Genomic DNA, 15,541 nt, shown 5'->3' on the forward strand with positions numbered 1-15,541 from the left:
TAGTTTGCAACACTTGCAACGAAAATGCCATAAAATGGTTGTTGCTTTTATGTATATGTATTTGTTTGCCTATTTTTTCCCCTTTGTTATCGACTGGCCATTTTGTATGCTGGCCATTTTGTTTATTATTTATGCAAAAGAGTGGCGGACAAAGTCACATGTGACTGCATACAACAACAACAACAACAACAACGTTCGTCCAATTAAAATTTCACTTGCCACAAACATGTCACTATTGTGTCGTGCAATGCTACAATGTTGCTACATACATACATAAATACATTTGCTCAATATTAACATGTTACCGCTGCTGTAATTTTTTTTTTGTGTTGACATTTTTTTGTTCATAAATATTTCGCTTGCCACTTTTCGACTGCCACACTCGACTTGTATGCACATTTTTCTCCACAAAAAAAAAAACACTGGTATGTCCTTAAATTTTTTCTTGCCTTTATGCTTTTTGTTGCTGCTGCCTGTTACTGATGGCCATGCTATTGAATTGTTGCGTTTTAAAGTTTTTATACATAAACCCAAAAAAAAAAAAAGCCAACAAAGTTATAAATCGTTCAAACATTATTCTGAAAAGTTTAAAATTCCAACAGCTGCTCTTAAAAAGCCGGTGGCAAATTACGACGTTGTGGAAACGCTGCTTTAATGGCTTAATGGCCGGCGAACTGCTTTTGTTATGTTGCCTGATTTTTTTTTTTGTTTTTGTTTTTTGTTTTTTGTGCAATATGAACATCATTTAGGTTCCATAACTTTCTTTGCATATTTGAGCAGTTTGAAAATACATTAAAGCTTTTATGCAGTTCAACCCAATACTTTTGAAAACTTTGTTAAGTTGCTGGAAAAGTTACATTTACATGCCGTTTAAACGAGTCAGAAGTGCCGGGTTAGACCGGTTTGGGAGCTAACTAAGTTGGGATGGCGAAACTTGAACTCAACTCACTAATAGTCAGGGCTTTTGCTTTTACCATCGCTTTCTAAAATTACGGTCGAGATACAAGGTGTTGCAATGTGGATTGATTAATCTTTTGCGAGTTACCAAAACTTTTCCACATATGATCACCAGTAGTCGAAGGAAACTTTTAGAAGAAAACACTTGCGAACGAGTCCATCAAACGAAAACGAACGAAACATGCTTGAGGAAAGAATTTTTGGGTCTCTTAGTTGTTTGTACAGGTGCCACCTTGCTTCCTTAAGAAGCGTATACCCATACAAAAAATAGCTATTCTAACTATTGAAGGGATTTCTTTAATGACTCGAATTAGTGTCTCAACGATTCCCTCTTTTGCTGTCTAAGAAATTTTCGGTTGGAGCAGCCTCTCTCCTCATTTCACTGATACGACCTTTTTGCTCTGTTGAAAGAGCTTTCTGAAAAGTTTTCACCTTAAATGCAGTCCGCTGTTTCCACTAGCAAGCCTGACACTTCACTGGGTGTATCACCCAACCGGTCGTACATTAAGCTATAGGAAATTTTGTTCAAGCGGAGTTAAGTTCGAATGTAGATGTAGCGCTATTAAAATTAGGATTTAGGTAGGATTTTCTTTGATTATTTTTCGAAACACACAATACAACAGTGTCAGCTTTATTAATTTGAATTTTAAGGCCACATTTCATGCTTTTATTGTAGCACCTCCAGCGAAAACAGAAACAAACCCTGAAGCTTGCACTGAATACAAAATCTTTTGATCTAACCTGAACCTCACAGTACATATTTTCAATTAGTGTAAGTACTTCGTTTCGATAAGAATCTTCAATTATGTGCAATATTTAACCACAAGGAAACATGCACAAATACACATACCGATATGTATAGGTACACTAGGGTGGCTTAAAAAAAAAGTAAAGTCGGAATTTTAATGCTCTCATAACCTAGGGTTGCTCTATGCCGAAAAATATACCCCTCTTTTTTCATTTTGCACAAAAAATTTTAGAGGTCGCTCAAAGCGTTCAAGGTTTTCCATACTAAAATATAGAAAAAAAAAAACAATTAGAGAGTTGCCGCCTGTTTCAAAATTTCAGTTTAAATAAATTAATAAGATAAACTAAAGATTTCAATCAATATGGCTGTCAAAAGAGATTTAAGAAGTCGCACAGTTGAAATTATTTTTTGTGGAAAGTTGCCACCCATTTGAAAATGTTCATTTGATTTAATTGATATGATAAATGAAATATTACAATACGGGTATCAAACTAAAGAGTTTTAAGAAATTTTACTGCCGAGAACATTTTTGTAGCGGGTTGCCACTTATTTGAAAATTTTTATTCAGTTAAAGTGATAAGATAAGGTAAATACTTAATTAAGACACCTTTGAAGAAAGTGCACGATGTGTAGGATCGATTTATAAGAATATAAATAAAATTTCGAGTATTAAATACCTTCGAAAATATATTAGCTAATATATATGTTTCATAAATCAAATATTTTTGAAAATCTCACTGCATAAAGGCACTTCAAATCTATTTTATTTTTTTATGAAAGAAGCCATAAGGATTTTCGGATGGAGTACCAACGCAATGCTAGCGGGTAAGAGCAATAAAAATTCGAATTTACTTTTTCACATGCATTTTTGGGCCACCTTAATGTGCACACATATGTAGGTGCAAATGTAGCAGGAGTATGTGCATATCACTCATACGCCATGGTGTAATGAATTTATTTATTATATATTTTGTTGTGTGCAGCTAATATAAATATTTACCAAAGAGAAAAGCGGAAATTGTTCTATTTAAAATTTTAGCATTCTTATTAAATGCATTCTTATTAAATACTTATAAAATTGTAGGAATATTCAAAATATTTTAGAAACGAAGTTTTAAGTTCTAGTGATGGAAATTGTGCTCAAAACATAAATTGTGATAGTTCAACAAATAACAAAAAACTAAAACTAAAAAAAAGCAACATGCGCGCACAAAACCTAAACCACATTAAGCGTCTTCGCTCGACCACCTACAAAACAGATCCCTCAACACTAAAAGACATCGACTGGTTCATTTTCACATTAAAAGCATTCGGCATATTGCCTTGCTACAATGTCCGCAATCAATATGAAATCACAACGCCCAGCAGTTGTCAAAAGGCCTACACCCAGTTTGTGCTGCTCATCAAAGCGGCTATAATTGCTTTGCACATTTACACACTGACTGCACCAGCGCTGTTCTGGAGCTTATTCACCAACCTACGCTCATACAGCATTAATCAACTCTTGGATTTATTTTTATGTGTAATGGATTTCATTGTTGTATCTTTTTTGGGTGTACGCAAAACTAATAAGCTTATTGAAATATTGAATAAAATACTAAAATTGGATAAATCACTGGCGCGCAATAATACGCCGCAGCATGTGCGATGGGAGAGCGTTTCGTATTTCCACAACAAATATTTACTTATGACTGTGCCGTATTTATGTGCAAACGCGTGTATGTACGTGGGATTTTTTCACATGGAATACATTCTTACCTATTTAGCGATTGGCATTTATGTCTTCTATACAATAATGTGTAGTTTGTTTTTTATATTCATCTCAACACTGTTGCATTTGATAACGATACGCATTCGCCAATTCAATTTGTTGGTGGTAAGCTTATAACAGTGAAAACGGCAAGCCTCAATTTGTGCGAAACAATGCCTTAAATACTAGTGGTATATTTGAAAATGTTGACGATGAAAACTTTTCGAAACTTTTATACATTTATCGCACTCGCACGGAGTTGGTGGAGATTTTTGAAGCCTTAAATGATTATGCCAGTTTCGCTGTGCTAATTCACTTCGGCTTCGTATTTTATTCGACCATCTCAACTGGTTATTATTTGTATTTATTTAAATGGTATGAAAGAGAATTTAACTGGATGGAATTTTTTTGGATTACCACAACTTTGACGTACTTTTTAACTCATCTCGCCCTCTTAACGCGTTGTTGCGATGCAGCTGCCAATGAGGTAAGCATTTTTTTTGCGACAAGCTTTTGATTAGGGTTCCGCTCGCGTGATGTGCATACATACATACATACCTATGTATGTATATGGGGGGTTCCATACCAAAACGGACGCGGTTCACAATTCATGTGTTTGATTTGTTTCAAATTTTAAGGGTTGATGAATAAACATAAATATTAATTAAGTATGAAATTTGAGCATCATTAATATACTTTTTAAAAATTTTAGAGCACAAAAAAAAAAATTGATTTTATAGTTTTGGAAATATTTCGAGAACGGAGCGAGGAAAAAATTAAAAAAAATCACACATACACACATTAAAATTCTCTGTGAAAAGAAATATTTCAAAAAAAAATATTTTCTTGAAAAAATATTCACATACAATTTTTTGATAAAAAAAAAGTTTTCGAAAAAATGCCATCTAAAAATAAAAAATTTTTTTCAATCACAATAGTAGCTCTGAGTATTGCGCAATATTTAAGTATAGTATTATGGGGTGCACTCCACAATAATTTGAGTAATGAATTTTTTTTTACACCGAAGTTGAGAAAAATGAGTACATTACAAATTTAAAAATTTTTTAATTTTTTTATAGAATTTTTTTATGTATGCAGTTTTGTAGCCCATTAAATTTTAGTATAATAAAGTGCACGTCTGGTTTTCAAACGAGTTAAATGAGTTAACGGGTTAAATTTTCCAACAACAATTGCATGCGATTTAGCTTGTTGATATACACATTTTGTTCATTTAACTTGTTTAAGCCCATTTAACATGTTTAACTCGTCAATTTGAACGTGGTATTATCTTTTAAGATTGAAAGCGTTTTTCTGTCTTTCGAAAGACTAATTGAAAGAAGCAATAAGTTTTCTAAAAATTAAGTGAATAGACAAATTCTTTTTAAAGCAATAAAATTAAGAAAAAAGTTAACTAAATTAAAAAATAAATTAATTGAAAAAAGAAAAAATTAATAAAATAAATTTCTAAAAATTATGAAAAAATAACAAAAATGTTTCTTTTAAAACAATAAAATCTAAAAATCAAAAAAAATTACATACAGTATCGGTCATATCTATAGCGCGCCAATACAAAGTGATATTGTGTAACCTCTAAATATGTTTATTTTTTATTCTTAAGAAATTTCGATTGGAATACAGTTCATTCTCTTACAAACCTCATATAAACCAAAGTTTAAAAATTTGTAAAAAAACCACAAAAAATACAATAAATATTAAAACAAATTCCAAACTGTTTTTCTCGTAAGTGTTAGAATTTTTTTCAGTACACAGTCTTATAGCGCATTCAATTTTAGTCTGATTGATTATTTTTTTTTTTTTTGATCTTAATACGGGTGTCAGACGAAAAAAGTTTTAAAAGGTTTTGTTTGTTCAATACGAAGGCTCTGGACTGATCCTTTTTTTGCTGAACCAGGGGCCATTTAAATGCTATGCAAACCTAAAAAAAACTTTTTAAAATTTTTACTTTTTCAGTTTTTTTTAGCACTTTGACATACAAGCGTCACGTAATGCCAGTTTGGAAATACCCATATGCAAGCACTTCATCATTAAGACTGGGGACTTACTTCATTAGTTATTCCCATTTAAAAATAGGTTTTGACATTCCTTTTCAAATTTAAATGATTTTCTTATAAATACATATCAAGTTGTTGTCAACTTATAGTCTTACATACATACATAAGTATATTTGTTCTCTCTTTTCAGGCAAATAAAACAAAGCAGCTAATTGCTCGTATCCAGTTGAAGAACGCAAGCCACCCAAATCACGTACGAGAAAATTATGCTAAAGAGAAGGTAAAATTTCTGTGAGAAATTAAATCTATTCTTTTTTCCTTTCAGATAGACAACTTTTTAGCGAAAACAATAAAACAAAAGATAGAATTCACCGCTTGTGGATTTATAGCAATTAACAACAACACCTTTTTTCAGGTAAGTTTTCGCAATTTTTCTATATTTGCAAAGTGCTTTTGCAATTATACCTATTAACCCTGGATTTGATGATATGTATGTATTTATATGTAAGTATAATCAAAAATAATATATATATAAACATACATATCTGTGTTCGTATGAAAAGTAGCTTATGTCGAAACGCTGGGGCTTTAGTATAATGCAGCATTCCCTTTATTCTTTAAACGACAATCAATATTTTGATGAGACTTAATGAGAATATTGACTTGCTCGTATTGGAACTATTTCTTGCACGTTTATTTGCCAAAAGTTCTTCAACGGCTCAGCGCCAGTGAGTCATTCGCATCGTATGCTGCGAATGCCGATTTATACTAAAGCCAGCCTTTCGGCATAAGCTACTTTTCCATACGAACACAGATATGTATCATATTTGTTCAGTTATTTATACACAACTGCAGTTTTAGTCTTAAGTCACATATGTAGAGTACCTGAGGTAGTTTTAAAGCCTTTTAATTTTTCTGACTATTTTTAGATGCTCTGCGGTGTAACGACATATCTGATCATACTTATTCAATTTAGGCAAGTGCAAGATGAGGGATCAATTATAGCATTACAAAATTATGCCGACGATTATTACGAGGACTATAACTACGAGGAATACCAGCAATGAATATGAACGAAAAATTTTACAACTTTATTGAATGTGGAGTAAATTTATAAACGGATCAAACCCATTTATTAAATCTAATGAACATCAATTCGGAAAAGTTAGCACTAAAGTGAATGCCCATTTTTCCCCCAAATATTCTTAAAATAGTCACATAAGGTTCTTTATGGGAATGTGGGTCCGTATCCAATTTTTGTATGTTACTTGCGCACTGATAAACAAATTTAATTAAAATAATGTAATAATAAAAAAATACATATTTTGCGCATAGTCGGCATGCATAGAATAATACAGGTAAGTGCGGCTGACGAATTGGCTAGGAAAGGTACCCTTGGAACATTATCATCACCTGTGGTATACTCTTGCTATGGGTCTCAAGTCAGCTCAGCGTGTGCTGGGCGAAAACCATGCGCGATTGCAAGGTCCTTCTGGCCGAGGGTGGACAGGAGTGGTCGAGGTCACTCATCACATTTACAAAGCCACAGCTCTTACTCTTGGTTGAGGTTTTAGCGGGTCACTATCTAATCGTAATTCACGCAGTAAGGCAGTTTCTGTGTTAAACAGACTACGAAGGAGCGTGTAGACATTACCGGCACCATGGGTACAACGTCAGTAAAGGCTTTTAATGCTTCGTTGGATTTTCCCGCCCCTCTGGAGTTAGCGATCCCAAAGGAGGCAATAAAAACGGTGGGTTGACGAACGGAGTTTCGGGCACAGAGAATTACTTAGATGGTTGGTAAAGCAATACCTTTCTTGGGAAGCTCGGTGTAAACTTTCTATACCGACGGCTCAAAGACTGAAAATGCTATTGGAGGTGGATGGCATCTGGACGGTAACTTCAGATGCTATACTGCTTTGGGTGCAATCGCAACGGTCTTTCAATCGGAAGTCTTTGCAATACAGAAAGTAGCAGACTGGATAACTGAAAAAAGCTTACGCGGACATCAAATCAGTATCCGCAATAACAGCCAAGCTGATCTAAAGGCCTTTGAGACCGCTCGCACCACGTCAAAGTTAGTTCAGGAATGTAAGTTGAGGCTAAACTCTATTACAAGTTAGAATGTGCTTGCACTTGTGTGGGTGTCAGTACTCTACGGCGTTCAAAGCAAGGATACGGTTAATGAATTGGCGAACTGTGGTTCTCTAGAGCGACTAATTGGACCACAGCCATGTTTAGGGCCAAGCATAGCGAGAACGATCGGGTCCATCAAGGGTCTCATAAATAAAACGCATGCGAGCCATTGGTGTCGAATTGACAGCTGCAAAACAACCAAGTGTTTCCTAAAAAGGCCTGACAGGGTGGTAGCAAAATTCCTTCTCAGACAATGACGGAGTAATCTACGAGCCCTACGAGCCTTCGTCCGACTTAGATGGTACATTTTTCGGTCGGATGTATTGAGAAGGGACGATATACATTCTGTTTCCCTCAACAAACAGCTAAGATTCACAAAGCAGTCTGATAAGTTTGCAGAGGAGCAATGAATTGCCAACCCACCTATATATGCCTTTCTTCTAAATCCTCTCTCGAGACCCTAAGCACAATGGCCAATAATGTCTGAGTGCTTGGAAATTCCATTCCATTCCGTGACTGTTGGTACATATGTAAATATATACACGTGCGCACCGGATATGCACGCCTATGTGCACAAAACTTCAAATAATGCTAATTAATTTGAAGTTTTTATTGCTCCTCTTTCAAGAGTTTCTAACTGAATGGATAGTTTTTGCCCTTTTGTGCCACGTACTAAACGTTTTTATTGCAGTTTTTGCATAGTTAATGTCAACATGAAAACTCGATGCGTATTTCTACTGAAATATGTACGTACATATACCCCCGCGGACCACTTTTCAATTAAAATTCCAACTCCAATGTGCATGGCGCTCCTGTCGTACACCTTTTGACATGGTGTGGAAATGACACAACAACTACAATTGTAATATGTTGATGGCATAACGTGTCATTGTTGACACCCAACTGGCAGCTGATGCCCTCCTGCTCGTTGAACTGACCGACTGCTTCGAACTTGTTTTTTTTTTTTGTTTAGTTGCCAATAAAAAAGATAAACATTTTGCACTCAGCCAATTTGAAATGCGTTATTGTTTTTTGCCAGACAATGCATACGCAACAATTTCGATGCAATATTTGCAATTCCGATGGCATTTCACACACATACCTTTATGTCGATTCGTATATCCTGCACAGCGGCATTGGAAGTTGAGGATGTGCACAAGGCATAAAAAATAGTATGCAAGTTTTTTTTTTAATTTAAACATGAAATATCGTTTTTGCATGAATCGGTTTTTATTTGAGACAGAAATTCAAAAGTAGTGTTCGAAAAAGTGAAACTGCTCGTAAACTTCATTAAAACAATAGCCGTAGAAAGTATATTTCTGGCTGAAATTTTCTTGACCAAACCGCAATTGTGCGGATTCACTCATTAGTAAACTTCAAAACCCTTGTCCAAAAAACTAAAAAAACAAATGTAAACAAAACTATCTTCCTCGCTTCCCCTTCCAAACTCTAACCACTGACGACCTGCAAAAAGGGGTAAAACAAACTCATTTTGAGTAAAGCAACCAACTTCAATGGCTTCAGTCGTGGCTTTCGCATCGACATCTTAGTCGGTTTGTCGGTTTCCGTTCTATCAATGAAAGGATAGCAGAAGCTGGCAACATACCAGCTTAGTTTGGCTTATGCATTATAACGTAAAATAACCGTGAAGCAAGAAGTATGCCGCCAACAACAATGCGAATAACAACCAACTAACCCAGAAGATCGAAACCAACGGCGAAGTAAAGTTTCTGCGGTTTTGTTAACACATTTCTTGGCAAGGGATAGGAGCTGGAGAAATGTAGAAGGAAATGCGTTGAAATGTGAGAAGATTTTTGTTGAATTTTGTTGTTTGTGTGTACATATTTGCATGCGTTTACTTGTGTTTGCTGTTAAACTTTAATTTGGAATTCGATAGTGAAATGAAGTTCGCTTTTATACCCCCAAAAAAATTTAGTGGTTACAAGGCAGACTCGGGAAAGTTTGTGGCTTGATAAGATTTTCGATATTTCATTATTATTCGTACATTAGGGTGCATCAACAAAAATGTTGCGGTTTTTAGACCAGATTTATAAAACTTCAATATTCGTTTGAGGGCATTTCTGAGGAAAAAATGTTTTAAAAAAAACAACAATAATTGACACATGGTAGAACGGCCTAAAGCTCAATAATTTCAATTAATTTTAATTTCTTAAGCTTAAACACTTTTATCATCTGAGGTAATTTTTTAAAAAAAACATTTTTAAAAACTCATCCTTCCTACCATCATTTCTACTAATATTATATTTGCCGTTTAATGTACAAAACCGCATATCAACATAATGCAATATTCAACAATTTGAGGTCGTTTCTAAGGAAAAAAATTAAAAAAAAAACAACAATAATTTTTTTGCAGAACGACGATAAGCGGTTTTGTACTTTACACGACAAAATATGACGCTTTCTTAGGGCGTGAGTGTGTATGCTTGGATTAACATATAGGATATATTTGAAGCGGGTTGCCACCTTTTTCAAAAGTTAATGTCAACTATTTATTTAGTTAGATCAAATATGACAACAATGTAGGTGTCAACAAAAGGGGTTTAAAAACGATTTATTTCAAAAATAGTTTTGAACAGAGTTGCCAACTTTTCATAAACTTAAAATCAATTTAATTAACAATTGATAGCAAATATTTTAGTATGAGTGCTTAATGAGAGTGGTTTAAGACAAATTTATTTCTAAATATTTTTGTATGGGGTTGCCACCTGTTAAGAAATTCAAAATCAATTTATTTAAAATATTAAACGAAATATTTCAATATGGGTATCAAACGAGAGAGGGTTAAGAAAGCTTTCTTTTGAAAATATTTTTGAGGAGAGTTGCCACTTGTTTAGAAATTTAAAATTTGTTTTAATCATCAAGTTAAATGAAATACTTAAATATAGCTGTCAAACGGGAGAGGTTTTAGTAAGCTTTGTTTCTAAAATACTCTTGAAGGCGTTGCCACCGGATCAAAATGAGTTTAATTTTTAAGTTAACTGAAACCTTTCAATCTATGTAGATAGGTATTATTTGTTTGCATAAGCCTCGCATCTGCAGATACTTTTTAATAGGAAAAACTAACCACAAATCAGTAGTGCTATCATTTTTTCTAACTAAAGGGGACTAATGTGCTCCTTTCCTGGCCAGAGGTGCCTATGCTCCGCTCCTTTTTGTGTGAAACAGTCACACACCCCAGAAGGATGTTTAACGAAAACTCCTTGGCAGCGTCACAAAAGCGACATACTTAAGTCGCTTACCAAATTCCTAAATTGTAGAGGTGGTCTCTTAACCTCTCAAATAAAAGGACTGCGGTCCCATTGGGGTCGAGGCAGCTGCCAGTCTGGCTAGCGGGACAAGAGCTGTCTTTCTTGGTTTAATGTTCAAACCTACATCCGGAATCCTCTTGACAGTTTTTATCAAATGTTTTCAGTAGCAAGCTCGGACAAAGCGCACCGGTCATTGGATAGTAGGTTATTGATGATGTTTTTGGCTTTCCATTCTTTTTTTTTAAATAAATCATTATACCAAAAAAAGCAACACCAACTTTAAAGGCATGCTCTTCTTAGTCAGTTGTGGCTAGTTATCGTTCTACTATGTGTACAATGAAGCAGAAAATTCATGAATTCTCTTATACTCGCTCACCAGCAAGCATTCAAGTTATTGAAGCTTTAAGGTGTAGATGCTTCCAAGATTCTTAGCAGCGCATTTACTTTCCAGCCTATCGCTTACATACAGACATTTGGTTGTCGGAGAGCGAGAGACTGGCCTGGTGAATATTCAAACATCTGGTGAATATCTGGTGGAAAGCCAACATAAGCATAATTTGAGGCATATACTTATATGTATGTATGTATGATGTATGCTCACTATATCTCAACAGCCAATTGACTTACAAATCAAGATTCGATTGGAATTAGGAAGTAGACGATAACAGCATGCGAAACGTCAATACGAAGAGTAAAAACACTATTGCATGTGCATGTACTATGTAGGTTAGGGTGGTCCAAAAATTCGCACCCCCTAGGATTGTTTTAACTATACCGAAAAAATTAAACCCGGTTTTTTTTTTGAAAACAAAAAATATTTACAAGTCCCTAAAAAAACAAGTTCTCGTAGAAATGTATAGAATACTTGAATGTAAATATTTTTTTGTTCGGAAAACTTTGTTTCTCTTCAGCATACTACCAATAATAATACCCAATATTTTATTTTACCATTTTTTAATACCAGCGATTTTTTATAGGTTCCGCCATCTCATTGTTTGAGGCTTTTAGGGCTCCTATAAAAAATAGCTAATAATAGAAAATTGTTAAATAAACAATTGGGTATTATTATTGGCAGTCTCCAGAAGAGAAACCAAATTTTCCGAATAAAAAATATTTACATTCGAGAACTATATACCATTTCTACAAAAACTTGTTTGGCCCCCATATGAAATACATGAAAAACTTTGAGCGCTTTAAGCGACCTCTAAATATTTTTGATTTCAAAATAAAACAACCGGGGTATATTTTTTTGGTATAGAACAATTCTAGGGGATGAGAGTATTCAAAATCCGACTTTATTTTTTTTTTTCTACCACCCTAATATACGTAAATGTTTGGATAAATATCAATATACACATGTATGTACTATGTTTGTTCTGAAATGTATTCGAACCAAACCAACCGCCGCAACTGCCAGCGGTTACTCTTGCGTGTACATAAAGTACTCCTCAAGTTACAAGTACGAATCGAAGGGAATACCGTACGTACGTACATTCATACTCACTTCGTCGCTGGGGAATTGGCTTGGGCCTGTATGTTTATAAATTGGTGGGGTAGTGCGATCGAAATTGCAAACAGCTAACAGTAGCTGGCAGATAGCGCGAAAAAATATAAATCTCTCGAAAAGGAAAAAAATAAATATATATATTGAGGCAATATTCGTATCAGTAGCAAATGGCAACAGCCGTTGTAATTGAGCCGCCCCAACTCTAATGGGCCAGATACCAGAAAGGCATATCTTATATATGTATGTATGTACGTATGTAGGTATGTAGTCAAGTATGCATGTGGGAATCCAATGGCCTACGCGCGCAGTCATCAAGATAACAATAAAATCGTAACGGCAGCAAGAAAGCCAAGCGCCTCCGCTTTAATACACTTACCACGTATGTGTGTGTGTGTGTAACATTTTTTTTTTTATCAATAAAGATATATGTATACACTTTTGAATGTTCTTACCTACATAAATACATGTATATGTACTAGGGCTGTGCGATTAATTGATTATTCATAATTTTAATTAATCATAAAGTAAATAACTCACTTATTCGATTAATTGGAAATTATGATTACTCAAAAGTTCAGTTACTCGAGTAACCAAGATTTTGATTAACCAAAAACAGAAATATTTGAGTAATTTGCTTTATGATTAATCAACATTATGAGTAAAATGAATAATCAGCATTTCAAAGTACTATTTACATATAAAGAAGTCGAAGTTCCTTGATACTTTGAAAACAACTTTTCTGCTTTCAAAAATTAAAATTAATTTTTTTTTTTCATATAAAGAGTGTAAAAAAGAAAATAAGCCTTTTCCAAAGCAAACTCTTTTAATAAGCAAAATTAATTTTTTTGAGTAATTATATTTCAAGTAACTCGATTAATCATCGTTTTGGGTAATCAACATTTTGATTACTCGAGTAATTGAATAACCGAATAACTGATTAACCAACTTGATTGAGTAATCGAATAATCGCACAGCCCTAATATGTACAAATCTATATGAATCCGGGTTTAATTGTGTTTGCAGAAAATCATCGAAATGAATGTTAAATTGTAAAATACTATCGTGAAAGTAACATTCACTTAAAGTCAGTGCCAACTCACAGAAGTACATAAGTACATAAGTAGGTGAACGCGCCCCCCCACTCGCATTTGATACAAATGTCTGGTTGATAGATATCTACAAATGCTACGTATCAGCTTATTTGTATGCCAGCAATTGTAATTTAATATGCATAAATCGATACTTTTGTTCTACTCCCATTTATGCATAATTTACACATTCATACATATATATGTATTAGGGTGATTGATCCGGTTTTTTCAAACCGGCGCCTTCTACGTCTACAAAGGCCGTTTTCGTGGGACGGTATGGAATACCCATAGCTGTGAAGTTGCATAGCAATTCAACTGCGGGAGTAGACTACCTTACCAAGGTGCTCAAGCTATCTATGGCCACTCTCATCATTCCAGACATCTGGAAAATGGGGAGGATGGCCCCCTTCTTAAACCGGGGAAACCGGCCAACAAGGGAGGGTCTTATTGTCCGATAACCCTCCTTCCCCGGTAGCGAAAGCCGTCCTAAACGGAAACCGCCCATGTGAAATAACAGTCCTAGTAACATTAGATCTGTCAAAGGCATTTGACACCGTCAGCCACTCCACGTTACTAGAAAACATTTTGACTTCCTCTCTCCCGCAGGGACTCAAACAGCGGTCAGCGAATCATGTGAGTCATAATTTCTAGATACAAAACTACCAAGCCAAGAAAAATTTAACAGATGGTCCCACAGGGTGGTAGCTTCTTCCCGCCACTGTTTAACTACTATATTTCAAAGCTCCCTCAACCACCGGAAGGAGTCTCCGGGAATGGATTTGATGGCATGTGCCCAAAAGTAAACGGTTACCTATCCCAACTCTCTCGCTTCTTTATTGAAAGGAGCCTAACCCTCTTTCCTACAAAAGAGCGTCAGACTACAGTTGGAAATTCTCGGAGCTACTATTAAACGGCATCTGTATGAACTTGCGGACGAAGTCCAAAGGCATCATAAAGCAACATTTGGACCCAACAGTACACCGACAGGCCTTAAACAGCATTGATAGGAAGTTTTGGGAACAGAACCACCTGACGTGTACGAGACAGACAACTTCGCTAACTAGCCCAACTTCGCTCTGGCTACTGCAGCAGATCAAAGGCAGATGTGCCCAAGGAGTGCCCGGTATGCGGAGACACATTCCACGACTCGAGACATCTCTTCGCATGCCCCCTAAGCTCCGCTTAGTTAACACCTTTGTCCCTATGAACAAAACCAATAGAAAGTGCACGCTTTCTGGATATCCCAATAGTGGAGCTTGACGACAATCTTGAGCTTGAGGGACAATCCGATCTAGGCAGGATTTAGTAGCCGCTACAACAATAACGACGTCTGCAAAGGCAACTAAAGAATACTCCTTATCTGATAAACCCGACGAGCGAGTGCAAAGCGGTTGCCATAGATTTGCCTTTTGTGTAGGTATTTTGCGTTTGGGAGAGCCTACTGTTTAGTATCCTCTATATAAAATTTTGAGGAGTAAATACGTCAGACAGATGGGTCTGAAGTCTTTGGTGTTAGGGTATGAAGTAGACTTCCGTCTCTCTCTCGCTTGTGGCAGTCTATGTACTCTCTTGAACCTTGAGATAGCCCAGGTTGCATAACGACTTTGTGAGAATTCTTCGTAAGCTTGCCGCTTCCATTGTGTCCTCAATTCACTGCAAAAACTTTGTCAGGATTCACGTTTCGCAGTTCTAACTGCTTTTTTGTATATTTTCAAATCAGCCTTATAGGCTTTCCAGTTCTCGGTCATTCTCGTGGCTTTGGCCTTATTGAACAGTGACCTATTAGATTCACGTAACGGGGATAATTAGTTTGTCCACCAAGGTGGTTTGGTTTTCCCCCTTTATCGACCTGATTTTAGTGACCTGATTAATCAATCTGTCCAATTCCACCTGCGTGGCAGGATGACGTGTTGTTGTAAGTCTCCCATTCGGTATTTCGTGCGTTTCTGAACTGCCTAACTTGGGAGTTTTAAGATCTATTTCAAATTCAATATATCGATGGTCGGAGTAGAACTTTTCATGTCCGAAGTCATGGTTATATCCAGAACTTCTTCTCTGCTCATTTGCATAT

General features: G+C 35.5%; 1 protein-coding gene across 1 annotated transcript in view; it reads left to right on the plus strand.

Moving 5' to 3' along the window:
• LOC108371992 (uncharacterized) overlaps window positions 1-6,534 on the plus strand; it is a 16,730-nt gene extending 10,196 nt beyond the window's left edge. The window contains exons 2-4 of the mRNA XM_017627623.1: window positions 3,013-3,347; window positions 5,793-5,882; window positions 6,397-6,534. Of these exons, the coding sequence (XP_017483112.1) occupies window positions 3,013-3,347; window positions 5,793-5,882; window positions 6,397-6,534 (563 nt within the window). The remainder of the gene's footprint in view (window positions 1-3,012; window positions 3,348-5,792; window positions 5,883-6,396) is intronic.
• The last annotated feature ends 9,007 nt before the right edge of the window (window positions 6,535-15,541 follow it).

The sequence above is a fragment of the Rhagoletis zephyria genome, unplaced genomic scaffold, assembly GCF_001687245.7.
Source record: "Rhagoletis zephyria isolate East Lansing unplaced genomic scaffold, Rhagoletis_zephyria_1.1 Rzeph_scaffold_05352, whole genome shotgun sequence".
NCBI classification, from domain to species: domain Eukaryota; kingdom Metazoa; phylum Arthropoda; class Insecta; order Diptera; family Tephritidae; genus Rhagoletis; species Rhagoletis zephyria.